The sequence below is a fragment of the Charadrius vociferus genome, unplaced genomic scaffold (genome assembly GCF_000708025.1).
Source record: "Charadrius vociferus isolate BGI_N301 unplaced genomic scaffold, ASM70802v2 scaffold163, whole genome shotgun sequence".
Taxonomy (NCBI): Eukaryota; Metazoa; Chordata; class Aves; order Charadriiformes; family Charadriidae; genus Charadrius; species Charadrius vociferus.
Genome location: NW_009648332.1, coordinates 17,022,503 through 17,050,065, shown reverse-complemented (window position 1 = coordinate 17,050,065; position 27,563 = coordinate 17,022,503). Strand labels below are relative to the sequence as shown.

Here is a 27,563-nt window from a genome sequence, read left to right as displayed (position 1 = left end):
CCACACCGCCTCCTCCCAACATGGACTCACTCGCCACTCGTCTGTGTCGTTCACGCTGGGAGAGACGCATGCTTCTTGCAGTATTTAAGAAGCATCTTAACTGCCATTTTATAGCTAGGGAAAAAAAAAAAAAGCTGAGCTTTCATTAATACTTCACGGGGGCAGCACGAGAGCAGACATCTTTGCATTGCTGGAAAAGCAGTACGGGTATTCCAGGTCTCACTTGCAATCTAAATTCCTTAAGATCAAACCCACACAATGACTTGTCCAGCTTGGACAGGCCCACAGCCACCCGAGTGCAGCCGTGTGCTTAGGAACTGATGTCCCCCCCCAACCCCAACACAGCCATTAGGTGACCGACAAGAGCGAGCTCACAGAACACCACCAGGAAAGGTGAAGGTGACAGGTGAAGCCCTGCTGTTCTGCAAGGCCAGAGCCACGGTTAGGCTGTCCCCAATTCCTGCACCTCATTCTTTCCATATTCAGGCTTGCTCAGATGGTAACTACCAGGGAGAACTACTCCAGGAATTACAAGTGCAGACTGACAGACCTTTTGGGTGGAATAATTCAATGACTGGAGCACTTTCATGCATATTGCACTAGTGAATCACCTAATCATTTTAATGCAAAACTCTCTTTTCCTTTCTTATCCTTTTCTCTTCCTCACTGGCTATCCAAAGAGGGAGGAAGTTAAGGATTACAGGAAGGGCAGCTATGGGAGTAAAGGTTTGATCCTGCAAACTCCAAATGGAAGCTCTTGTGTTGGCAGGATCAGTGCTGCGACTAACAATGTATTGTTGTAGAAAGCCTGTTTTGTGAACTGTCAGTTTTTCTTTATCCTTAAAAAATGTCAAATTGAAGATGTTTAATAGACATGTAAATACTGCAAACTGAAAATGGAATTAACAGTACTTTAAAGCAACATTAATCTCGCAGAACATGTTCGGCATCTTTCTACACCACGTTGCCATTGGGTGACTAGCACAATCTATTAAAATAATCCTAAAGAGCTCCTTGAGGACTATGCTAGGTGATTTTACACGTACAGGACCTTAACAAAGAGAATATAACAAGCATGCTGAAATGCCAAAATACCTCTTAAAGACTAGAACACAGAATGAAGACAAGCTTTTCTTATTAAACTTTTTATTAAAATGGAGGTATTTTTACATATTTAAAATACTTTATATCCAAATTAGGCAATATTTATGAAAACAATTGTATGCAAACACTTGCATAAAAATATGTAAAATCACAGCTAAGCAATATAAAGCAATATATAGCATGTTCCAAAATGTATTTCAGGAATAGAATACCTGAGTTTTCAATAAGCTGGTTTCCTGCATTTCACTGATTTTTAACAGTTAAATTTAATAATGTATCTGATCTTGTATAAAGCACTTCTTTGGTTGGGAGAAACTGCATGGAAAAGCCAGAGATCGAGCAGAGATACTTCTCAAGGCCTGTCTTCAGAATCTTCTTCCACATGAAGATCCACCGTCTGAGATGCTAGGAAGGACTCCCATGTAGCAAGGCACTTCAAAAAAAACCCCACACAGATACATATGAACATAGCAGAAAGATTTCTGTCAAACTGGTAGCCAAGGAGAAAAAGAAGAAAAAAAAATAGCAGAATACATACGCATTGTCACTAGCTGCTTTTGTGGGACTATGCTAAGAGCAAAATGTGGTTTCCTAGGCAGCTCAGTGATATGCAAAATGTTAGCCAACATGCCGAATGAGCTGTAAAGGTCACTTTTACATTATGACAGGCACACAGTGTGAGCATCATCATTGTATGTGTTAGCATGGAAAATGCTAGCATTAATTATGCTCTTCCTTAATCTCTGCCTTTAGTTACAGGCAAAGAGTTCTTCCAAATAGAAAGCGCACTGTCAGGCACAGTTCCCTTGTAATCTCTGTGGATTCCTATTGTATACCCAATTTTCCTTCCAAGTTAAATTAAAACAGTTTTTTTCTAAACACACAGTGAATTCATTTTCCCCCTGAGTAATGGGAAAGAAATAGGACCAGAAGGGCGGAGGGGACGACGATGACACATTGTCATCCTTACAACAACAAGTGGCATTTAGAATTGTACAAACTATTTTTTTTTATTTGAAGCACCAAGACTGTAGGCAGTAAAATGGAAAAAAAAAAAAAAAGTATCATCTCCAATGTCTTTGGTTCAATTTGGCTTAAATGAGTGTTGGCAGCTTGGCAAACCATTATAAATCACAGATTAGTGTTCAGAGTCGTGGCAAGGCTATCACTAGTTAACCTGTGGTGTGCTGGTGCTTGTTACCCAAAGTACCGGGTTTCTACTAGGTCAAGTCTGTCATTAGAACAGGGCAGTCAAACTTATGCAATAATTTTATTCTTTTGATACTAGTGAAAATAAAACACCTAGAAATTGAAATGTTCTAGGAAAATTTTGACTTACACACTCATAATCTATGGTTCTTGACAATGCAGCTTATCTACTACTAACTATACACAGTTTTTTTCACGAAGAGTCTGAAATATTCACAATAAGTAAGTCTTCTGAAAATTCTCAGGAAAGATCGTCTTTTATATTAAAACCTAGACAGCATAATGCATTTATTTGAACTTTGAATTAAATCAGTACCCTGAAAACAGCATGATTTCCTAAGTGAAAACTTTTGCCATAAGCTATTCAGGCCACAGTAATTTGCTGTGCCCAGCTACAATGAGGTATCTAGCATCCATCTGTCATTGCTTAGGAGACATGGAAAATGCGCTAGCATTCATGCTGCTTGAACTTACAGCCACCTAACTCTGTCTTATTAGACATTTCCAGTGAATGACTTCAAAACTCTGCCATTAAATATGTAGATTTAATCATATTACATTAAAGAGCCCAGGTCCTGGTATTATTGCCTATCTATGTGCAAGCAGACGAGTGGGAGGACCTGATAGTTACGAATAATGTTAAAGTATAAGCTCAAGGAGACATGCAGGATGACCAGAGTTGGGGGAATCCATGATGACACAAGGACGCAGAACCAGGGATACCAATAAAATTATGGGTCACAAAAGTAACAAGAAACAGCAAACAAAAGTCAGCAGTGATTATGTCGCTGAAGACATAAAAAAGTAGAAGATGTGGGTCTACAAGATAACAAGAGAGTTTAAAACAGCTAACTGACCCAAGAGATCACAAAGAAGAAAGTATGCCGGAGCTTATTTCTGCATAGGTTTTTGATTGTTATCAAGCATGTTAGAGACTGTTCCTGTTATTCATATATTGTCCCCTGGACCTTTAAAATTTGATCATTTGGTTCTCCCCTACTTCATGTGACACTGTGGCAGCTGAGTCTATCTGAGATGCTTGAGCTGGAAGGTGGCACCTTGGTTTTAAAATGTCAATGAGGCAGCTGCTAGCAATGTGTCTGCACCGTGGCACTCAGACTCAGATTTCTGTTTGCTAGAGCCCAGCCTGGATTACCACCCTAGAAAGCTGCAAGGCACATCTGTTTTCCTAGGCTGCTTCTAGGTGTGCGACAAGAAATGATCACTGTTTCTTGAAGATTCTTTTGTTGGCAATGACTGACTTTTTTTTCTGAACCATAGTTGAATTTATAGCATGTAACTCCATGTTTTGGAATTCTGTAAATACAGTAATGTGAATTAAAATACATATATCAGCGCTGGCTGGAATGTAAAACTGGCTTTCTGTTATCTTTGCAACACTGAGCCAAACTGCACGTGTTAATATGCAATCACAATATGTTGGCTAACCAGATAGATACACTCTACTGAAGTCTTTCCAAAGATGCGAAGCCATTTTTTTCAGTTACACAAGTTCTTCAGTATTTAATTTATCCTCGTTTATATAACCAAAACACATTTCCAAAATGTAAGAGCAATGGTGGTTCATTTCACTGTCAGACATCACAGCGCCGCTACAGCTGACAAGTTTTATAATTAACCATACCAAAACAAAACTAGGTCTCTGCGCCTTAGGCTCAAGATTTTTATATTGTGAAGCATGAACTGCATAAATGATATTTCGTTAGTGATGTGTACTTCAACATTATTACAGAATGATTTTACTTCATTCTCCTGGGAGGTTGAAAATGGAGATCTAAACAGAGGATCGGCCAGCTTTCACAAAGGAGGCAGAAAGGGAAAAAAAAGAAAAACCAAACCCAGGAAATTAAATGTGCACGCATAGGATTGAAATTCATAATCCAATTACTTGTAAAAGCCTGGCGGAAGACATAAAAAAGCCTAAATACGCAGAATGAAATAGCAAGAGCTTAAATAAGGCTACTTTGCCTAACATATTCTGATTACTAGTGCAGGTCACACATCTATTCTGCAACATCATTTTTAGAAAAAACAGCAAAAAGGCTTCCATATAGTACAACTGCATATCTACCTAAAAAAGAGATCTAAAAATAGAACGTGTAGTAGGGATAACAGAAGCAGTGTGTTGCATGCCATGTGTGTTTCTGTTCCAGTTCCCTGTTTTTCATGGCTGATACCTTAAAAATATCATTTATGATGGCATTTTCTGGAGTAGAATCTGAAAATGAAGTCTTGTGTGTCTGAGGGAGAGAGAAAAAATACTTTCATAGTTTCTGGGTGCAAGGAAACAAAATCTAGAGTGCACAGAAATAGTGATTCCCGCTAGAAAAAAGTCTTCCTGAAAGTGTTTAAAAGGAATTTTTATGGCTGAAGTGAATGAGGGTTCAAAGATGGATCCTGGCTTTGAAGTGGCATGCACAGAGACAAACTGGCTCAGCCATGTGTGAGCTTTTGAAAACCACACGAAGTTTGTAGCTAAATTCCCAGGCATTGCTAAGGTAGGATGTGATCAACATGCATAAGCAGCTAACTTTTTGCTCTACAACCAAATGACTAGTTAAATGCATCACTACAGAGGCCTCTAGGGCAAACAACAAATCTCATCTATTTTTCTACAGCTTATATGAGATAAGGGCTTTGGATTTAGAGGGAAGTTGCTGTAATGGGGAAGGAGTATTGTTTTGCCCTGATGAATCTTTTGGATCAATTTATGCCTGTACAACAATGTAGGGCACAGAAATAAACTCAGATATTCTTGCCATAGTTAAGAAAATCAGGAAATTATTTATATTTTTGGAAAAGAGTAAGCTGTGTCAATACCAACAAGAATCTCACTATATCAAAGATAACTTCAGCTTTTTGTCTGATTAAGCTGCAAAGGTTTAACAGGATTAGTTTGACATGAGAAAAATAAAATTAGAGGCTATGCTTTAAAACAAAGGCTCATCCATGCACAAGAAAAAACATGTTCTTTCAATGCCAAAACTAATTAAATATCATCCTACATTATGAACAAAACCCCACTCTTCCTACATTTACTAGACTGCCTCACGAGCAGCAGAAAACCAAATTCTGGTATATTTGCTGGATTTATAATGTCTAGCGAGTCTTTGGATTGAGCTGCAAAATCTAGCCCCTTGTTCTGGTGTTTTTTTCTAAATAGAATAGGTTAACAAAGTTCTTTGATGAGAAAAATTAAAGTGTTCCTTTTTCTTTTATGCTGTTGATATCCTAGAGACTATAGTAAACACAAAAGGAAAAAATTCGTAAATGTTTAATTGCTCTTTGAAACCAGAGTTCAACACTGCTTGGTTTGGTTTTGCTAATTTGCACCAGGAACACTTCAGAGGTGCTAGCTAAATCATACTAACACAACCACCACCAATAACTTTGTATCTCGTTTTGGTTTTAGTAATGCTGCATCTTTAGGGCTCTGCAGAATATCTCTACCTAACTTAATGAAAATACTCCTGGTGAGAATCAGCTTTCTCAGCTGTAAACTCCACCCTGTGGACCGGTTGTGATTTCAACTGTTTGGCAGATGCTTCTGGATTAAGGTGTGCTGTTTCAGAAAACAGCGACACACCTAAGGCATGGGGAAAAAGAGTAAAATAAATGGGACAGTGTGAACACATACTTCATTCAAGAACTTTTCTCCGCAAGGCAAACAAATTGATGCTATTTGCTTCAGAAATAGGAGTAAAGTTCTGTATGTTTAAAAATTAAAACCTTTTCAGACTGTTTCAGAAAATCCTGTTTTAGCAATGCACTCACAGTCATTATTAATACAGTATGTTATTGGCTTTAAACCTTTGTGGAATACAGAGACACTTAAGCATGTATTCAACTCTTTTCCAGAAGCAAAGTAAAGGAAGTAGAGAAGTCTATGAACTCTTGAGACCAGCTACAGGAATACCAAATGATTGTTCAGTCAAGGTAATTCTTGGCTACTAAATGACATTATATTTTAATGCATTATAATATAGCTTGTACATTATCACAGCAAAGCCTTCGTTCTCATAGGTCTGCATAGGAGCACCCTGTAAATTTGCAACATGGGGCTTTAATTAGTGTCTTTGTTACCACAGCATTGAGAGACACAAGACGTTGGTGATTCCACAGCTGTAGAAACAAAGGAACACTTCCTATTCAATTATATTAAATGTAGACAGTCAGTAAACTGGAAGGCTACAGAAATACCTCTACTTGTTTTGAATTAGTAAATCTGGATAAATATAATTACAGGTAACACTTTAAAGTAGCACTTCATGTAACATGAAAATTAATTCAGCTTAAGCGAGTCATACTCCTTTATGCTAGCTAAGTGATGCTTCACAAGTTGGCAGCAGAATCCTTAGGCAACTACAATTAAGGAAAAATACAAACAAATTTAAGGTCATACTCTTTCTATTGTGACAAAGAGGAAAGAACATTTTAGAAATTCTACTGTACTTTGACACACTGCTATGCTGTACTTTATCACACTGGCTTTAGTTCTATACAGTCTTGAAGGACTGGATTCTCTACTACAAAAGCCACCAGAAAACATGAGATGTCTGTCTCTCATTACTCTGTAGTTCTCAGAGATTTAAGGGATGCAGAGAACGGCCACTAACAGGAATGATGCCTGGTTAGGTTGCGTGCCTGGGAAATGAAGTCATCAAGACTAGGGAATAACGAGGAACACCGTGAAATACTGCTATAGAGAAGGGAATGGGACATTGCTCATGGAGAAGCAAGAATAGGAGTTGAACTGGTGGGGGCAAAAAGCTGTAGAAAGGAGGAGCAGCAGGTAGTGCCTGAGTTAGAAAGTAGGAGATGATTCCTCATGTGGACAGAAGAGCTGGGCAACTGGATCGTATCCATGGTGCCTGGGAGCAGGCAAGAGCAAAGATGAGAGATGGTACAGCAAGAAAAGGCCTCGTAAGTATCAAATGGTGTATCAAAACCATGAATGAGTAATTTAACTTCAGACATGTGCGAGAACATTAATGATGCAAGTAATGACTGAACAAGTGAAAACCACTAACAGGCACTGTGTTTGTGCATGAGTTTAATAAGTGAGACTCAAACTATTATCTTGAAGGTAGGATTTTGTTTTCTACTTAAAGTATAAAAATCAAATTCTGATCCTCAGCTTTCTGAGATTCCCTTCCTGAAGTTTCACTTCCAAACAGCGAAAGCAGATGCCAGGGCTTCTTTTTCTGCTGTATTCAGGAGCGCATTACGCACCTGTAGTTTGTAATATAAGGGCCTCTGACAGTAATCACATCTCCAACAATTAACCATCAGGATTAACCACAGGTCTCAAATAAACATGCATATTTTAGATCAAAACTCCCAACCTAATATTAATTTTAGCAAATTCTCTTGAATCCCAGCATTAAAATAATGATTTTCTGATACCAACAGAAAAAAATTGGTAAACCCTCACTTTGCAAACAAAAAGATTTTATGCAGATTTCAATATTCAAGAAAAGCACCAGCAAAGAATAATGTCTCAGTATAAACCAATTTGTCCAGTATTCCAGAGGCTATTTAAGAGGAACCCCTGGCAATTACAGAGATATCTGCACCATTTTCTGCAGTTTGTGACTTAATGATAGCAATTTCATGTACAGCACGAGCTTTGGCATTCTGAATTAAAATTCTAATTCAGCAGAAAGCATTTCTAGAAAGGAAAGGGAACCAAAGAATTATTTTTGTGCTTTAATTTAGCTAATAATTCATTACCAAAATATTCCAATATATTTAGCATCCTTTTAACATACGAATTGCTGATATAGAAGTCAGAGATCATCAATAACTGAAGAAAATGTGAGAGGATGCCAAAAGCTTGCTGCCTGATTTCAGAAAATATTTTGATCTTAATATCTAACAACAGATTGTCAATGTCCATGCATCTCACAGACTGTATGTTAATTAATTAGACGTGATGATCAAGAGCTCTGTCTTTTCAATTATGTTTTAACAAAATGATTTGTAAAATCAGGACACTGTCATTGGCTAACAGGCAATCCATAAAAAGTTCAAAATACAGGATCGGAAGTTACAGATGTCAACATATATCTGTGAAAATTACTAATTTATTATTAATAGATGGCTTAGTGTATTCCTTTTTTTCCCCAAAATAAGAAGAAATTCTTTAAAAAAAATTCAAGACATCCGTGATATTTTCAAAATATTTTCAGTCAAAACGTGTTCCCCATGAAGAAACTTCACAGAATGCTTAACGTATTTTCTTATGTTTTCAAGTTTTCTTAGTATATATTCTTGTAAAAGGGAATTCTTACTAAGAATATTAACCATGATATTTGAGTTGAAAATAAAAATCTAATTTCAATCACTTTTCTTTCTTTCTGAAGTAGTAGGTTTCAATTATAAAAATATTCAATTTAGTAATTGTATACACTTGGAGAATATGTGGGTTTTGTTGAAAAGCACAATAAGCTTTTCATATTGACTTCTTAAAATTGTATTGTTCTTCTTTATCCTTGTAAAGTCTGATTATTGCACGAAAGACAATTCCTTACAGAAATAACAACAAGGACTTCCTGAATGTGCTGTCTGAAATGGAATCACATTTAAATGTTTTCCTCATACAAGATCATTTACACAAGCTTGAGCTTTCCAGAGGGCTTCTTCATGCAGTTACAGCAAAAGGTTTCCAAACAGAAATATAGCAGCTGACATTGAACCAAAAAATATGTTCCAAATTGCTGTGGTTAGTAAAACAAGAGTGCCCTCTGTCGATGATGAACTCAGGATCAACCACTTGGGCACGAATAAAATACGTTTCGCTTGAAACGCGTCAAATTAAGGGTAACTGCCTCCCTCTTCCTGCAAAAGCTGATTCTGAAGTTAACACAGGTTTGAACTAAAATTCAAAAATTCCTCTTTAAAGACAACCCATGGACTTCTCCACTGAAATAATCCATGAAAAAATAACATTGCTATGAGAAAGTGTTTTACCTCTTCATAATAACGGAGATTATTCTCAGCCACATTACTGAACGTTGATCTCATATCACACTGCATGTTTTGCTTCCACCTGTCCCAATCTGCTTTCAGAGCGTTATTGGCACATTCGAGTTTGTCTTCAAGTTTCCCAATCTCTTCTGAGAACTAAATATGAATTGTAAATGTTAAAAATATTAGTAAAGTCACTATTTCAAAAGTGATTGAAATCAAGTGATTATAGTGCAGACAAACAGAACAGAAGTGCAGAACCAAGGCTGGTATTTAACTTAGCATAGAAAATAATTTCCCAGGGATATATTTAAATTTTATTCTTAATGAATAACTCGGTACAATTTCTGAAATATTAATAACAGAAATTCTAGACCAGAATTAAAGTGTTGCTGGAGATATTTTCATTGACTGAGAAGTTACAAACTCTGGCAACTCTTCACTAGCACTTGACAGTTATGCATCTAAAAAGGAAAATACAGAGGGCTCTACTGAAGCAGAATCAACTACATAAATTAGATTTGGCCAGAAAAACTGACAAAACCCTGGCAGAACCTTTGATAACCTCAGGAGGAACCAGAATGGGGAGAATACAGCAGAAATCAAAAGCACAAACTTTCTGATTTCTTGCCTGTCACCTTGCCATCTTTTCTTGTGGAACTAACCTCTGTCTGACCACGTGAGGGAGGGAGAAATACAGAAGCAGGGAAAGAAATTAAACCAAAGGACTTCTGCAGAGAAGAAACCCTTTCACAGTGATCCAGGATCAAAACCCTTGAGGGCTACTCTACAGACATTATTTTCTTCTAATTACTGTAGAGGCACAAAGTGACTTTTCAGCTAATGGGAATGAGTAAGTGGACAGAGTCCCTCTCTTTAATGAGTTTTCTACTCTTAATAATTGTGTTACCTATTGTCACTTGCTAATCAGCTGTGTCAGCTCTGGCTGGCACCCAGTCACAGAACGAGGTACATCTTCTGCAGCTACAGTGCAAATTCATCTGCTGGGACTGCACAGCGCCTGTCTGCAGCAGGAGGGAGGTCGGGCACAAACACCACCAAGAAGGATCATCAAGCAGGAAAAGTTAATCTCCTTGTATTGCTTCCATTACAACTCAGGTCCCCCACACCTTCCTCTTCTTCCCTGTGTTCTGCTGTCAGGCAAATTGTTGTTTCCCCATACAACACCCCTGTGAAGTTGGATTGCTCTTCGTGTTCTCTGCACTGCTGGTGCTTTCGTTGATATGAATTTCACAATTCCAGGATTAACTTCCAGGATTTTCAAGGAATGCTTAGGCTATTGCAAAAATTCAGAGCAGAATGTGGAAAGTCTTGGTGCGCAGCCTCCAGCTTGGACCATGCAGGGAGGACAGTGTTCCAGTGCAACAGCCAGCAGTGCTGCTGCCATCAGACATGAACTAAGCAGCACTGCCTGAAGTCGTGACAGAACCTGAGCCCAGCGCTTAATTCACAAACCACAAATCCCAATTCAGTTTCACATACTAGAATCCTTCCGCTCTTAAGTAGCCAAAAACTCTTTAGCTAGTAAAACTGAAAATTTCATCTGAATGTATTTTCTCCACATTCTACGGTACACAGATGAATAAACATTTTTAGTTAGACTTGATTTCTACACTGTTTTTTCTTGCCGCACTTCTAGATTAATGAAATACTGGTTATTAGTCAAGAACAAAATGCAAAATATTATTTCTACTTTACTGAAAAGCCCAAGTTCAATTATCTAGCCAGACCTGTAATCAAACTATGGACAACAGTAATTTCAACTACCAACACTGCATGCAATATGAAAAAGTTAATCCAAAATTCAAATGAGGAGAAATTACCTTTAAAGGAATTACAAACAGCTGGATTCGGTGTCTTGGGCATGTCCCAAGTTAATTGCCTTTCCTTTGAATACCAAAAATGAATGCACACAGAATACTGAAAACAGTTGATATTTTTAGATAGTTTAGAGTAGGAAAGGCAGTTGAATCCATTTTCTGCTTTTGCAAGAAAAAAATTCCTATATGGGAATGAGCTAGGCTACACACGTAAAGAACTTCTCTGACTTGGAAGTCCTGGCTGCAGCAGCTTCCCCTTATCTCGTTCTTCATATCTTTAAGACATATATTTTACAGTTTGTTTTTGTCTTGCCTTTTCTAGGAACTATGAATTTCTTCCACGGTGTAGTCACAACGTGATGGGGACAGGCAGACTCAGTTCTACATCCTTGCCTGGATATGCGGTTTAAACATCACCTTGAAAGCCCAAAAGAAACTGTGTATTGTATCAAGGCAAGGGTTGGACTTAAGGTCTAAAGGCAGCATTAGGCCACACTTCATCTCAAGTAGAGAGGTTTAAGATGTACTTTTTCACAATTGAAAAGAAACATAAATGCCACCCTCTTCAGCTGCTATGACAGCAGAAATCAAAGAATGGCCCGGTCTCAACAAAAACATCTACCTAGTCTGTTCCTCATTTACAAGGTGTAAATTGTTACAATTTATCCTGCAAATTAAATATGATTCTGAATCCCTTTTCTCACATTGATCTCACATCAGTGATCCCCAGAGAAGGACAGCACGGTGTGAATCAGACATCAGACCACAGGACAGGAAGGTGGGAGGCAGACACTGCTAGGGCAGAGCTCTACGAGACGTGAACCAGTGTGACCTGTAGCCAAAGAGCCTTGGCCCAATAGCCAAATTATCTAGTAAGTGACACAGCAGTTTACACTATCTCACTATGCAAAACAGCATGAATTTCTATCTGCTACATTAATTGATCCTACAGCTTTGGTGATACTGACCCTTTTCAGCCTAGAGTTAAAACATAAGATATATTCAGAATGTGATAGATTCAGCATTTCGTCTCTTTACTACTCAGTTTCAAGCCTGAACACTAGAATCCTTAAGTTCACATTTAATGCTTATCTGGTGCTGTCAGAGCACATTATACAAACCTTTTGTCAGAATTACTGTTACCAGTAGTGGCAGTACCAAAACTGTTAAAAACTCACAAACCACAAAGGGATGCACTACCACTGCTGCGTATGCCTTCAGAATGGAGCATGGGAACGATGGAGCCACAAACTCCAGCGTCTTTACAGCCAGAGGTCTTCAGGTAAGTAAGGTTTAGATAAGCAGGAGGACACCAAAGTCCTCCCAAATATCTCTGACAGCACCTGCATCCAAAATCAGTCTTCAGACCTTCCAGATCTGCCTTCTTCGTGGACTAAATTTTGGAGTAGGAGCCAAGGTTTTGGCTTTTTAGCAGCACCACAAGCAGCTTTCTAAAAGTCCGGTGGCAGAAGCATAGCTCAAGAAAATGCTTTTTCCCCAGCCAATCAGCCTGACATCTCATAAGGTTTAATTTGCGATTCCAGCCTATTTCAGCTGCACTGACCTTGGGGACGTTTTGTATTCTCCTGCTGTATAACCTCCTGTTTGTTAAATCATTTAAAGTTTGCCGTGACCAATGCTAAAGATCTCCCAGCCTTTTATCAGCTCTAATGACAGTCTGAGATTCCTTATCTATGGTGGAAATGTACTTCAAATGAGATTAGAGTTCATGCCACTCATTGTCAGCAGAATTTCTGGCTACTAGATTGCACTGACAAGTTCAATCTGACATCTATGAGATCATCAGAAGCTACAGGAGTTCTGCTTAGGGATAGAAATGTGTCAATACAGCCAAACTTGGTGTTTGACACCAATTCCGGTAACAGCACCTGTGTTATGACCATTTTTTATTCTGAAATCAGTCTGGTTAGAAATGTCAGCAAAATATCTCAACACATAATAAAAATGAAAATATAGTAAAAAACTGACTAAGAAAACAGTTAAAAGTTACTTGAATAGTTAAAAATAGCAGCACACCATTCTCTGTGGCCAAACTATCATTAATAGAAAAAGCCTTCAAATTCTAATTAAGAAAAAGTCTTCAGGATACAGCTGCCACTCAATTAGAGAACAGAGAATTTTATGATCAGATTAGACTAACAGACATCTGTTTACTGCTCTTGTGAGACTGCAAGGAAAATCAAGCTCTCAGAAACAAGATTTTTTGAAATGAGTAAGAAATAGAGGGGTTGGAAAGACAAAGCAAAGATCTGAACACCTGGGTAATCACACTGTCCAAAGGCTTTTACCAAAACCATAAACAGAGTTTGGGAAACACAGAAACAGTGAAAAAAGACCAGGTTGTGCAAACCAATCTCAAAATTTTACTGGAAGCAAGTACAAACACCTCATTATGGAGTAAACCATTGTCAATATCAAATCAACATGGTGTGATCAATACTATCCTAAAGGAAAAAATACTTTTTTTTTAATCTGTAACACTTCAGGAAAAGAGTGCATTTACCTTGTCTGAGGACTCCATCAGGTTACAACAGAAATACATTCTGAAAAGACCACATTCTGCCAGGCAATGTTCCCTTGCTTTCAGTGGGCAGCAATAAGACTAGCTGCTAAACAAACTGTATGAAATTGGAATTCATTGCTGAATAGCTCTGTGCAAATGCAACTGTTTTGAGCAGGTTGTCAACAAACCATACAAATGGGAAGTACTGATTAAAAGGGACGTTGAAAAGTTGATAGAACTAGCTGCATACAAATAACTTACGCAATGACGTTTAAAACTCCTTTCTGCCAGAATGAATTCTTAGAATCATAGAATCACAGAATATCAAGTTCACAGAATTCACAGAATGGTCAGGGTTGGAAGGGACCTCTGGAGATCATCTAGTCCAACCCCCCCGCCAGAGCAGGGTCACCTACAGCAGGTTGCACAGGACGGCGTCCAGGCGGGTTTTGAATGTCTCCAGAGTGGGAGACTCCACCACCTCTCTGGGCAGCCTGTTCCAGTGCTCCACTACCCTCAAAGTAAAGAAGTTCCTTCTCATGTTAAGATGGAACTTCCTATGTTCAAGTTTATGCCCATTACCCCTCATCCTATCACTGGGCGCCACTGAAAAAAGACTGCTCCCATCCCCCTGGCATCCTCCCGTTAAGTATTTGTATGTATTAATAAGATCCCCCCTCAGTCTTCTTTTCTCTAGACTAAAGAGACCCAAGTCCCTCAGCCTTTCCTCATAAGAAAGGTGCTCCAGGGACCCATAAGGATCATTCTTAATACATTCTTTGCTTTTACATGCGATGCACCTAATGTGTGCTGCCGGCTCGTGGGGCACCCATGGTGCGGGGTGCTGGGGACACAGACAGGCTACAGGAGGAACGGATCTGCCCATGATCTCAAAAGGCAGCATGGGAATACGGTGGCCTGCAGCCAGCAGAGGACCAGGACCTGCCATCGCTACCCCAACTCCCAGCCTGGGGGCCTACTCCAACTTACCATCCTCCGTGCATTTTATAACAGCTTCAAACTTTATATGTAAACTAAGGACAGAGGACAGGAGAAGCAGCAGAGGAAGCAGAGAAACAAAAACAGATTAGAGAACACAAAGGCAGTGAAATGAGAGGACGATATAAGTAAACAGAATTTCTACTTTAGGAAAACACAAAACCAGAGGTATTTACTTACTGTCCCACTGCAGTACACAGAGGCAAATTGTTACAAAATATACCATAGCCATCGTAGATATCAGACAGTGGTAATATATTCTGATTTATTCAGCTCAGTGACAAGAAATCAAATAAAAATATGCATTTCAAGTGCCAAAACGATCTAAACAGCTCATCTTTACATGAAAGCTAATTACAACAACCCTAATAAAAAGTATCTGAAATGTCAAGGACTTTCTCCTTTGATGTACTAAAAAGTTACAGTGATTATTATTTAGTCATTTTTATATATTAGTTACACTGTATAACACTTTGTGTTAACACTGTGCTTAAAGGACATTATTTAGGCTGGAGAGTTAAACCATCAAAAATTTAAGAAATGCCAATACCCGTCCCAGAAGTGCCTTTTAATCAGCTCACTGAGCCTCGCTGATGATGGGTTTGGGGATGCCTACCCCACGGGCTACCAGTTACAGTCTGACTTCACTAGAATGAATGAAGGTGACATACTGGAAGTAAAAAAAAAATCCCTGGGCCCAACCAGATAAGACAGAATCCTGAAAGAACAGAATCCAGAACTTTTTATTTTAAATAAGTTTAATGAACAGCTTTGCTGATTCTAATCACCTCCTTTCCCTCTCCTACAGCAATGGAGCAGAGCTACAAGAGCACTGCAGCAAATCTTACTTTCTTTTAGCTCCCAGCGTGGCAGTAAACAGAAATACTAAAAATAAGCCGCAGTACAATCTCTGTTGACAAAACACAGTGGTTGCCCACTATTACCAGTCCTTTGCTCCAGCAACCTAGCTACTGAAGTCTTGCATCTTTCTCATGATTGCCTTTGCTCCGCATGCATAGCTACAAAGACCAAACCTCAGAATAAGTATGAGAATTACAGAAACACCATCCAGTTACAAAGCATGGCTTCAGAGGACACGCTTTCTTCAGGGGATCATCTTTTGCAGTTAGAATAAGGCCTGGAAGATTTCAGCACTCTGTACATACTCACCAGATCCTTTTCTGTCTTTTTATTGGCTAAAGCATCAACTTTGGAGTCGAGTTCGCCTTGAATTTGGTCTCTCCTTTTCAAAACACCCTTAATATAGAAGAGAAAAAAAAAAGAAAGTAAACCACAACAAATTTTAGCCATCTATTCAGAAAACCATCAAACAACTTGGCTATTTAATAAATTAAGCAAGATCACAGAGTAATGCCATTTAATAATTTTGAAATTATATATGTACTTTCATCAAAAAAAAAAAATCTTAAAATCATGCAGTGAAGACTTATTTTCCAATATCTGTATTTTATTTTACACGTTTTTCAGAAATCTTGGTAAAACCAAAATCAGTGCCGCAAGCATCTGCCACACATAGTATCATTGCTACTTGTATAAGAAAAACTGCAACAGCATTTTACTTAGTATCAGCTCAACTAACTATATATTCTTATTTTAAAACACCAACATGCAATTGACAAATCTCATGAACTAAAGTCTCTTCTTTGAGTAAAAGCTACAATATAAAGTAGAATAAATGACTAAAAATGGTATACCGGGCATTATTGAAATTGTGACTTCAACCTTTAATATTATTTTGTAAGTGCCAAACGTAGTTCAGTAAAATCAGGTAAAATTATCATAAAAATGATAGATGTTCTAACATTGACGTATGTGCTTATTTTCAGTATATGTAATTATTTCCTCCTTTAAAACTGTCGTATTGGGTATTGGATTTTTAGCATGTCAAAAAAATAATTAGAAAGGGGAAGGAACATTACTTGTTAAACTACAAAACAGGAACGGTATTACAGATTAAATTTCCATTTCTGAGGCTCATTTGCTCTGTGACCTTGAGGAAGCCTTACAAATTTCTCTTTGCCTTAGTTTCCTCATCTGTAAAAGCACACTCAGGTGCGCTTATCTTGCAGAAATGTTGCAAGGCTTTAGTCCTTTTAAAAAAAAAATCAGAAGCAGGACATATATAATTACAAATCTCAAAACCCTCTTTTGCATTACCTTGCCACAACTGGTTTTACTGCTTCTTCTGCATATACTGAAGAGATTTTCAGTATTCACCTCTAGCATAGGGCATGTTGAAACAGCACAGGGCACAAGCAGCTCTACCTTCTCTAGCTGTCTTATTTGACTAAGTTCTCTTTGAAATCTTGTCACTTTAACAAATGTAATAAAATAATTTAGGAGATTAATTTTCAAATAATTTTTCAACGTTTCTTTTTGAACAGGTACTCACTACAAAAATTTGGTAAACGTGACTGGACAATTCTGAGTAACACATTAGCAATACATACTAATGCTCATAAATCTGCGTTTCAATAGCTCAGAATATCTTTTGTTTAGCTGTAAGCACAGAAGCAAAACAAATATGTCTGGAACAGCTTTCCTTCATATTATAAATGCTTTCTCTTTTTTTTCTATTGCCTCTATTTCTATTTCTTTTGCCTCTTTTAAAACTGTTTTAATGTCTATTTGTCAAATTTATCACAAATACTCCCTAAATTACAAGACAAAACAAATTATTTCAATACTAATGTGTAACAACTATAGACAAGTGCTGACTTTTAATGGCAAATGGAGGGACTGTGTTTTTAAAACATATTATACTTCTACAATCTTTTGGTGTAATATTTACTAGTACCCTGCCACAAAACCCTCAAATAATAGTATGTGGACCCATAACCAATTTATTGCTGCAATTTCTACCCTGAGGCACAGCACTACTCTGCGCTCCCCAGCTTTGTTCTGTGAGTCAGTTAGGAAGGAGCCAGTCCAGATGTAAATATTTCAGCTATGAATTCATCTCTTTCCCCAGTTTAAGGCTGAGCTCCCAAGACTGGAAAATACAAAGATTGTATTGTATTGACCACACCTTCTTCTGCACATTTGCGCATGATCTTGGCAGCACCGCACAAAGGTCCCTGTGATGAGGGGTTAAACACACCTCTGAAAGCAGGTTTTACTAGTGTGTGACTTCCCCTATTGTATTTTTACCATGACTAGTAGGTCCCTCTCCAAACTGCAAGAAGGAAGTAAACTATAGGAAAAATAAAAATCCGTGGCAAATGAAAGTAAAAGAACAGTTGTAGAAGAGGAATGAGCTATTGGGGGAGGAGTCTCCTCTGGACAGGACCTGATGGCAGCCTAATGCTGCATTGCAAATGTTGCATCAAGAACACTGCAAGCGGAAAAAAAAGCAATGGGCAACAGCTACTTGTAACGTGCGCATGAAGAGCCAGGTAGTCCCTCTGGGGTTTGTTCACATAAACCTCTCGGTGCTCTGCAAAAAAGAGAACCCCTGAGACAGTGCAAGCCAGCTGCAGACTAGAAGGCAATGGGCAGGCAGCATCTCTTCAACAGCATGAAGGCTGGGATGACTTAGAAATTCTAAAAAATAACTTTGGAAGTCGGGGAGGGGAAGCAGACCTGCAACTGCTAGGCTGGTAATCTCTTCAGCCCTTTAAGCAAAGCAGTACCTACCTCCATCTACCTGCACGTACATGTAAATAATGAGGCCTGTGAGATACAGGACAGTTTTGTACGGCCCCTCTTTCAGTGAAGCCGGTTTTAAAGGCAGCAGTCATTGCAGCTTAACCTCTCAGCAGCCAAGCCTTACTGAGAAACCAGCAGCGCTCTGCACAGTGCCAGCAAAGGCTGAGTTAACTTGGGTCTTGCTCTACCATGGCCTCTAACACACTCTCAGCCCCTACTCGGAAACCACTGCAGTAGGAGCTGGGTTCCCAGCTGAGAGGCAAGAACAGATACTGCAGCTTGCATTGCTCAAATCCTAGACAAAGAGGGGTTTGTACACATTTTCTGCTTTCTGGAGGCAGCAGACTGGGAATTACAACATGCTGAATTCAGTTACTTAATTATGTTGATTATCCATCAGCACTGAGTTTATCAATTCTGAAGTCTGATTTTTTACATTCTCTCCAAGCGTAAAAAAAATTTGTACATAAAGGGAACTGAGAACTTATGGCAAAGACTAACACGTGCTTATATAATGGCACAGGGACTGGAAGTTCCCTGCTGTTCTGAAAAAAGAAAACATAGTTTAGGAACATCTCCTAGAAAGGCAAAAACCTCTCCACTCTTTTTCCCCCACACAATCTGTTACTCGATGAGTTCACATTTCAGCAGTGTCAGAGGAGGTCTTTCTCAGCTGCTGTTCCCCAACCCTTTCTGTGTTCCCGCCTCTCTGCTACAACGCAGAGCTCTCTGAAGATGGCAAAACCAGACACTCTTTAGTCTGGCTACCAAGGGCTGCCTGCCATGCAAAACTATCAACCTCTTCTCATCTGGAAGGGGTGCCTCTTGCCTGATTAACATGGGAAACAGGACAAACCGGATTCCCTGCTAGGGACAGCTATCCTATGCTGTGCACATTGTTTAGCAACAACAGTAAATAGAGGGCCTGCAAAATCATTTTCATCAGTTGCAAACTCTTTTCTACTGTTTGTCACTGGACTAAGCCAAACTTTATATACAGCCATAAGCAATCCTCAAGGAAACCTTACCATCAGAATTTCACTGTAGAGAACGTATTCATGTAAAATTGGCAGCAGGTTTTCCGAGAGCCCCGCCATTCGCTTCTCCGTAGCCTTGCAACACTTGTCGATGCAGCTGGCAACACCTTTTAAGGAGTCTGCTATATCTTCTTCTGACGCTGACCACAGTGTGTGGATGGGGCCGTATTCCTTCATTTCATTAAAATACTCTTAACAGGAATATATTCACATATTAGTCTTTTGTTCATTAATAGATGTTCAGGTGATACTAATTGCAACCTCATCTTTACTGTAACAAAGCAAGAGACTGTGGGTAATGCTTAAATTTGCTCAAATGACCAAGGTAAGTAAACTGCACTTTATGAATAAACTAATCAATGAATGTACTGTAATTAAGTAGTTCCTACAAACCTATCAGCAAAAACGCCCCAGTCATTTTAAAAGGACACATATACTCTTAGGCCTGATGGGTCTACCCAATGATCTGAATTACTTCACGTTGTCTCATACAGAGGGACATGAGCCGTAGCAGCCTCAGGCAGCGGTTGGTCTGACTTGCTTCTACTGTCCTGAATTCTTCTGCTACAGTTATGCTCCAAATCCCATTATTAAAACTAGTAGCCTTGGTATGTCCCAAAAGCTGCAAAGGCACACTGAAGTTCACTCCAGTTCTGCAGGTGTTACCTCCTTTAGTAGGTTTTATTAATTTAAATAGATGGATATCCTATGAGTTATTTCTTTTATGTCTCTAAGCCAAGTGATAATTTGTAAGCAGAACGAAAAAGGTCCATAATTCACTGTGCCATTTGGCAGGACTAAACTTGGGCAAGGCTGGATAAGACCTGGAAGCTGCAGGTTCACAGGTGGGTATTGTGAACACATTGGTCATATATTGAAAACGCAATTTCATTACAACTGAATTTATAATGAAGAAATGTCCAAGAAAAGACGCAAAGCACATGTGTGCCATGAAGAGTGTAATGTTTACTTTGAGATTAATTGGACAAAAAAAAACCCATGGAAGATATAATTAAGAATCCCACGTTAAGCTAATGCAAGCAGGAGTGTTCTCTGAATCACAGCTATCAACAGTTCATATCCGTGACGGCATGGTCTTGTTCATGACTGTTCTGCCAAGTGCTATTTGGAAAATCTAGAAAGAAGATATAACCTACAGCATTTGGGAGCATGTCAAAATTCATAAGGTTTTCCAAGAAATATTTTGGCACTGATGCCTTGAACCTACAGACCTCATCCAGCTATTTCCACTGAAATGAACGATATCAAAAGAAACTCTTTTCACCAACATGTATTTTCCTTTTATAAGACCCCTTTAGTTGAGAACACGCTGAGATCTGGTACTGCACAATAAAGCATAAAGGCTCGGTTATTGAAGAACAAAGTGCAGCTCTTCAAATTATATTATATGGACAATAAAATCCCTCAGTTGCTGACTAGTGGAAATTCTACTGAACAGGCATAGTCTGAGATCAGGGTCAATCTCAGAAAGTCAGTAATTTAGTGTTCCAAGTAGGTGTCCAAACTGCTGTTACTTAAGGAAAAAATTGAGATTAAGTCATCCTTCTTAAGAAAATTCTAACAGGCACAGTTTCCCATGACAGAAATTATGGCCAACAGAAAAGCCATTAAAAAAAAATAAAATCTGCTTGGTTAACACAGAAAAAAGATGCAGAATGAAACTAAAAAAGAGATCTGGAACCTAGACAACATTATGCCAGTACCAGACAGCACAGAAAACCGTGACTATTTACATTCCACTGAAAGTACAAAGCAAAAGGTCACACAGCTTTCCAAAAAGGACAAGTAATAAGATAGCCACACTTACTGCATTTTCTTCTTTTTAAGTTCCTTATCAAGTAGTTCAATGACATGTTCAGACTCTTCGTATTAACAAGTTATTCAAACTAACTTGAAGGTCTGCCAAAACTATGACCATTATGAAAAACACAGTATAAAAACAAATCTCCATTTTCTTGTGCTTGCTTCAAAAAGTATTTTGCCAGGCACAATGAAAACTAATTTACTTTTCCAATATATTAATTTCTAAAATCAATAGATCTGATACTTGTTTTCTACTTACCCCTTTCTTCCTTGTAAATTCTATGAGCTATTTTGTCTAGTACGTTTATTTTCTGACTAAACGTTTCCATGTAATCGTTCATTTCTGTAAACATTTCAGGACGATTTTTAACTCCTCCTCTTACTGAGGATGCTACAGCTCTGACGGTCTGTCCCATCCTGCTCAGCAAACCGGGACCCTGCTTCTTGTGTGAGGAGAGTTCCTATAGACAGAACAAGCCGTGTTTACTTCCATGTACTTTTTTTTTAATTCTCTGAAAATAATACATACTTGACAGCTTTTTTTTTTTTTTTTTTTTTTTAAGAAAACTATATAAATAAGCCTCTGTGTGTATTTTTAGTGTATAAATCTTACTTTAAAATTATTAGACCGGTGTCAGAACCGTACCTGTCATATGCATTTATTTAGCTAAGCCTTTCTGGGCAAACACAAGCATGTCATGTATCACATTCTCACAAGAGTAATTAAAGATGGCAGAGAACCTTTACCCTTTTATTCCTTAGAGTGAGTTAGCTAGTTTGCAATTTAGCCTTTTGAACAGGAAAGCAGAGGCAATGATTGCAGAAATAAGTCACTGAGAAAAGCAAACAATGTTCCTACTGGAAGAAGTAATCCATTGGGGTTTTTTGAAACTCTTTTTATATGTTGCTAAAATAACCTTTGCTGAAGTTCAGAGGCAGGCTTTTCTGAGTACAAAACTCCAATTTTCAACTGGACTCATCTTGCAAAAATACAACAAGAAATTCAAAGGCTGTATTTTTCTTTTATGAGACTAGTACGACTTTAAAAAAAAAGCAGATAGAAAAGACAGTGCCATGCCAAAACAATAATTAATTTAAAATACTACTTTTCATCTGATCTTGGAAGCTTATATGTATACCAAAAGGCATGCAGGGCTGAATATTGTGAATTTGCCACAAAAATCCAAAATGCAGCAACAAAAACTGCTTTGGGAGGTACAGCAATATGTATGGCCACACACACGATTATCAAAAGCACACAAGAAAAAGTTATCTCAGGGAACAAATATTCCATAAACCCTCTGCCTTCTTCTGACACTTCCGTAACAAGCTGTGGGAGGACACTGTTGAATACTGAACTAGGGAGACTCCTGATATACTCTACTAACACAAGACATGGTTTCACATAACTGCAAATAAAAATAGTCATCTTACCCAGGCCTGCGCAGTAAGAAAAATTTTGAAGTCTTCATTAAAAGTTAAAGTTGGATGATCAGCAATGCGGTTCAAAAATTTATGTAAAGCTTTTCTTCGAGTCTCAATGAATTCATCATTAAACCGTTCCACCATTCCTTTCATTATGAATTTTTCAGGCAATGGCTAAGGAAAAAAGAAAAAATATATTGTGTGGTTTGCATAATATTAAGGGTATTATAATAGTTCTTCTACTTACTAAAAACCGTAGGTATACCTTGTAGAACCCACCATGCAAAAACCAAATTGTAATACAGTTATCACTCTCAGCAGTGGTATAACATGGTTCTTGTAGCTCACAATGCAGAAGAATACAAGTACAACTAAGAAAGAAGGACATAAACTACTGCAAATAGCACAATTACAAGTGTAAGAAATATCTTTATGGGATTTCTAATTACCAGGTATGTATAAAGCTAATGAAACTAGGTTGGTTTAATGTTTGTGAGATTTCAGAAACTAAAGAAAGATCTCAAACATCTCTGTAATAAAATTGGAGCCATCTTATAAACAAATAACTTAAGTTTTAGCAAACGAACAGGAATAATCAGTGTCGGATGTGCTTCTTCAAGTTTGCTCTTCAACCAAAGGAAATCCTGATATCGTCTTCGAACTTCATATTCACTGGAGTCAAATTCACCACGAGATGTCTGAAAACCAGATACAGAAAAAACAGGCCCAGATTAGAATACCAGAAAAAAAGAACAAAACAATTTTAGATGCTGGAGAAAAGTGAGTACTTGAGGGGAGTGCATACGTGATTCTAGTTTGCCCGTATTACTTGCTGGCTGTTTTTTAAAGTGCAATGATCAACCACTTGAAGAGATAAAACATCCCATTTTAGCATGAAATCAAAGTTCTATTGTAAAAAGACGTGAACTGAACAAACAAAAAGCAAGCACTAAACTGCACACAGAGTGACTCAGAATAATTAGCCTACCACAATGTTTCCAAAAGATTTCAATAATTATTTTAGTGTGGCATTTTCCCTTTAGTGATCGTGGTTATATTCATTACTTTTAGAGCACTTCTTTTAAAGTGATTAGTAATCTATGAGCGAGTAAAGTCATTTTTTAGCATTCTGAAAAAAAAAAAACCAAATAGCTGACATCTGTCCTTGGGACCTGCTGACACTAGGCAACCATCCCCACATTCAGAACACAAAAACTTCAGCATATCACAGCAGTAACACTTCCTGCACCGCTTAATGGATTCTGCGTTCCATCATCAATTCCAGTTTTGTAGCCCTTTGTTAGGACTTGCCAAGAAACCTTTAATGCCTAGAAAAAATGCTTATTACAGTGTTGCAAAATTGTCAGACCATGAGATTTATTTTATCATTTGCTCTATCTTCTAGAATCAAGCCACAAAGAGCCCGTGTTTTCATCAAAGTAATGCATGCTGTTTAGCATTCATTGTTGCACAGAGATTTATAATGGGATGCAAGTAAATTCTAAAAACCTCAAAACACGCTTATGTAATCTAAACATTTTTGAGGGTTGAAAAAAAATTTTTCAAGGTATGTGGGAGGAATGCTATTACTTTATCACCAACAACCAGCACTTCAAATTAAATATGATAAGAAAGGATAAAATAGATAAAAAAGCAAAAGCAATCCACCTTGCAGCCCTTCCATACTTGCCTGAAGAAAAAATATTCTCTCATCTACAAAAACATGCATAAAGTGAAAATTATTGCTAGCAACCTAATGAATATAGCTCTCTTCCTACTCTTTAAATATTTTATGAGGAATTGATATCTCCTCTTATTTAAGGATGAATAATTCCCATTTGAAAATTTGATTTTAAATGAATCTTTTAAAAAAGAACTCAAAGTAAAATACATTAACAGTGCAATTCTCAAAATGCAGCCTGCAGAATATTTGCTGGTAACCCCAGAAGAGGTGGCTAGTCTCACAAGGCTGACTTTCTTCATTATTTCCAGTAAATAATTTGTATTCTGGACAGCTAAAAATACACATAATTGTTTCCCAATACTGCGTTTTCATTGGAGAATTGTGGCAGTTTCCCCAGAAATCATACGCAACTGTAAATGGGAAACAAATGTCCACATGATAGTGGATGCTGTAATTACAAAAGAATGGAATTGAAAGACTTTGTAGCAGGTAACATTTATGCAAGACAAAAGACTGCTAGCTTGCAAGTGATTCAAAAATCATAAATACTTGGGCTAATATAGTGTCTTTGAACAGAATCAGTCTTTCTGCTGCTTCATATTCTTGCTGAAGATCACAATAGAAAATGTTATTCTCATATAAAATTGATTTGGCTGTTGAAGAATTATTAGCTATTTTCTCAGCACAAAAAACTTAAGCACCCGTGTGTGTAGACTTATACTGATTTTTTTTTTTTTTTCAGAACCGACATATCATACAGTTTTAGCAGCCTATAACTCATGGTAAAATCAGAGTATAATTGAAATTTAGTACTATTCCAGAGAATGGTGTGCAAGAAGAGTGAAAATACTACTCCTGTTGTCAATGTAAGCCATTATAGCCACGAGTAGATGCTTACCTTTGTGACTACTCTGTATGTAATAAATGTTTCAATAGCTGTAATGTGGCTTTCAGGATCATCGACTGTAATAAAGAGATCTCTTAATTCTGGTTCATCTTCAAATTTATACTGGTTTATCATTGACGAGGGGGATATTGGCATTGAAGGACTGAATGAGTTTGCCTCACCCAGTGATGTATCCTACAGATAAGACATGAGAACATCCATATCAATACATTTGTATAAACAAACATACACATGCAAACACATATGTCTCAGAAGCTAAAATGACAAGCTTTTGAACAGTCTGGTAAAACAGATAAAACACAGAGCAGATGAAAGAATTATATAGTACATGGCAAATCTATTATCCTTTTCAGTATTTGCTTCAGTGAGGATGTAAGAAATACGAATGAGATTTATTCTAAAACTGATGTAAGAGCAAAATGCTACCATTTGACAAGAATGTTATGCATAGCTAGAAAGAGAACTTGCCTATGAATGCTAAAATTAGTTACGAATCCAAGCACCCAGTATTTGTGTAGGATACTTACCAGCTTTATTAAAATTGTTAGAAGCCAGTTACTCAGGACTTAAGAAGTCTGAATTATCTCTAATAACCTGAACAGGGTGGATAAAAAGTGATGATTTTAAAAGAAAACATGACAAAATCCAAATGAGAATTTTTATTGGAATTGGATATTTCAGTTTGCATACATCTTAAAGTAAAGTTTGAAATGGAAAACTTTTACAGAGACATAAATTTAATCCTTCTAAAAACAGTAAGGAAGGATGCAGTACAAATTTGTTGCTTAATTTCTAAAAAGAGTCAAACCACTGTTTTGCTGAAGTGGGAAACCACTTTCTGATAGTGTCAACCACTTCCACCACAGCTCTCTAAGAATATGCCCCCATAGCAGCTGCTTCTGCTCAGTGTATTCAATGGTGTTCACTCAAATGCTGAGAAATTGAGTGGAAATTAGAAACAGGCAAAAATTCTCATTTTCTATCAAGATGCAAGTCTGGATGAGATCTACTAATCTAAAATCTTGAAGGATACAGTGACTAGGAAAATAAATTCACTAACACCATAAAAAAGCATAATGAATGAATAAATCACTAAAGATAATAATTTTGGGCGACTAAAATGAAGTCTTTTTATAACAAACGTTAAAAATATTTTGTTTTCTGGAAGTTTTCTACAAGCGTAAGCTACATTAACTACCACGAGCTGCCCTTTCTGGTGCCTCACTATCTATGGAGCAAAGAGAAAAGGGATGTTGCTAAAGAGAAAACTTCTCAAATGGCAGAAGTGGAAATGTGGGATTCCAGAGAAACTAGACACGGCATCATGCCAAGGCTGATCTTGTGGGAGTGAAGAGCACACCACCACAGTGCTGCTGAGCTTGGCGAGTTGCTTTTTTTCCTTTGAATTCAACGAGATCAAACCTTTCTCTGGAACACGTTCTCCTCTCTTGATCTTTTGCTGCCTTAAACCTCATTGCCTACTGCCACCCCTCTGCTTTGGATTTATCAACGTACTTCCGCAAATATGGAGTAGAAATTTATATTGAGAATTATGCTTGGAAAACACTGTCCTGAGTGCTGGAGGATAAATAGAGAAGCTGTTTTCACTGCCTGCTAGCGCTAGCTGGCCATGCTCCACATGAAGAATGAGGACCACTAGTTCAGAGCATCCTGTGTGATTCAAAGTGCTGAGACAACGGGAAATTTCCAGGGAAAGAAAAATGCATATGAGCATGTAAGGGACTTGAATGGCAATATAACTTGAGGAATAATGACCCTGCAAGGCCTAAATTGGATCAAGGCAAATGTGTTTCATATTTTCTCATTTTCCATGGGTCATTAATACCTTAATGTTTCATTTCTCCTTCTAGGTTGCTACTAAAAATTGCTCTATACAGGCAGGTTTCTGAAAGTATATTTTTATATGGAAGGGCTTATGAATGTGTGTTTTGTGAAACAAAACACGGGCAATAAAAATTCATAGAATTAGCAGGTCTTCAGTTCTGCTGTAATACAGCTCTAGTGTTCATCTGCACATGAATGAATACATGTGAGTTTTTAAAAAGCATCTGTTTCCCTTTCTTTATCCTCATAATAATTCAGGTTTACTTCCAGCAGTTCTTGAAGATCGTGTGACGTAAGTCTAATGTCATCACAGAAACATGGTAAAAAAAGATGATAATTTTCTGTTTTCTATACAGTTGTAATCTTGTGGTTGGGACTATGTTTTTGTGTGCACACAGATGAGGGCAGAGGAGCTTTGTGGCAAAGGAAAAACAGACAATTCTTCTAGCTCTTGGGTTGTGCAATTTTTAAAAAAACAAACTTTCTTCCTCTTCATCCATGCAAA

At 37.8% G+C, this 27,563-nt stretch overlaps 1 protein-coding gene across 1 annotated transcript; it reads right to left on the bottom strand.

Annotated features, from left to right (window-relative positions):
• Window positions 1–1,134: 1,134 nt before the first annotated feature.
• On the bottom strand, window positions 1,135–25,383 carry SNX7 (sorting nexin 7). Its single transcript, XM_009884762.1, has 8 exons — window positions 25,205–25,383; window positions 23,210–23,320; window positions 22,632–22,796; window positions 21,457–21,658; window positions 19,365–19,564; window positions 15,838–15,924; window positions 9,307–9,459; window positions 1,135–1,537 (listed from the first exon to the last, which is right to left on the bottom strand). Exons 1-8 carry the CDS (start codon window positions 25,346–25,348, stop codon window positions 1,457–1,459), a joined length of 1,143 nt encoding a protein of 380 aa, XP_009883064.1. The 5' UTR covers window positions 25,349–25,383; the 3' UTR covers window positions 1,135–1,456.
• Window positions 25,384–27,563: the final 2,180 nt, after the last annotated feature.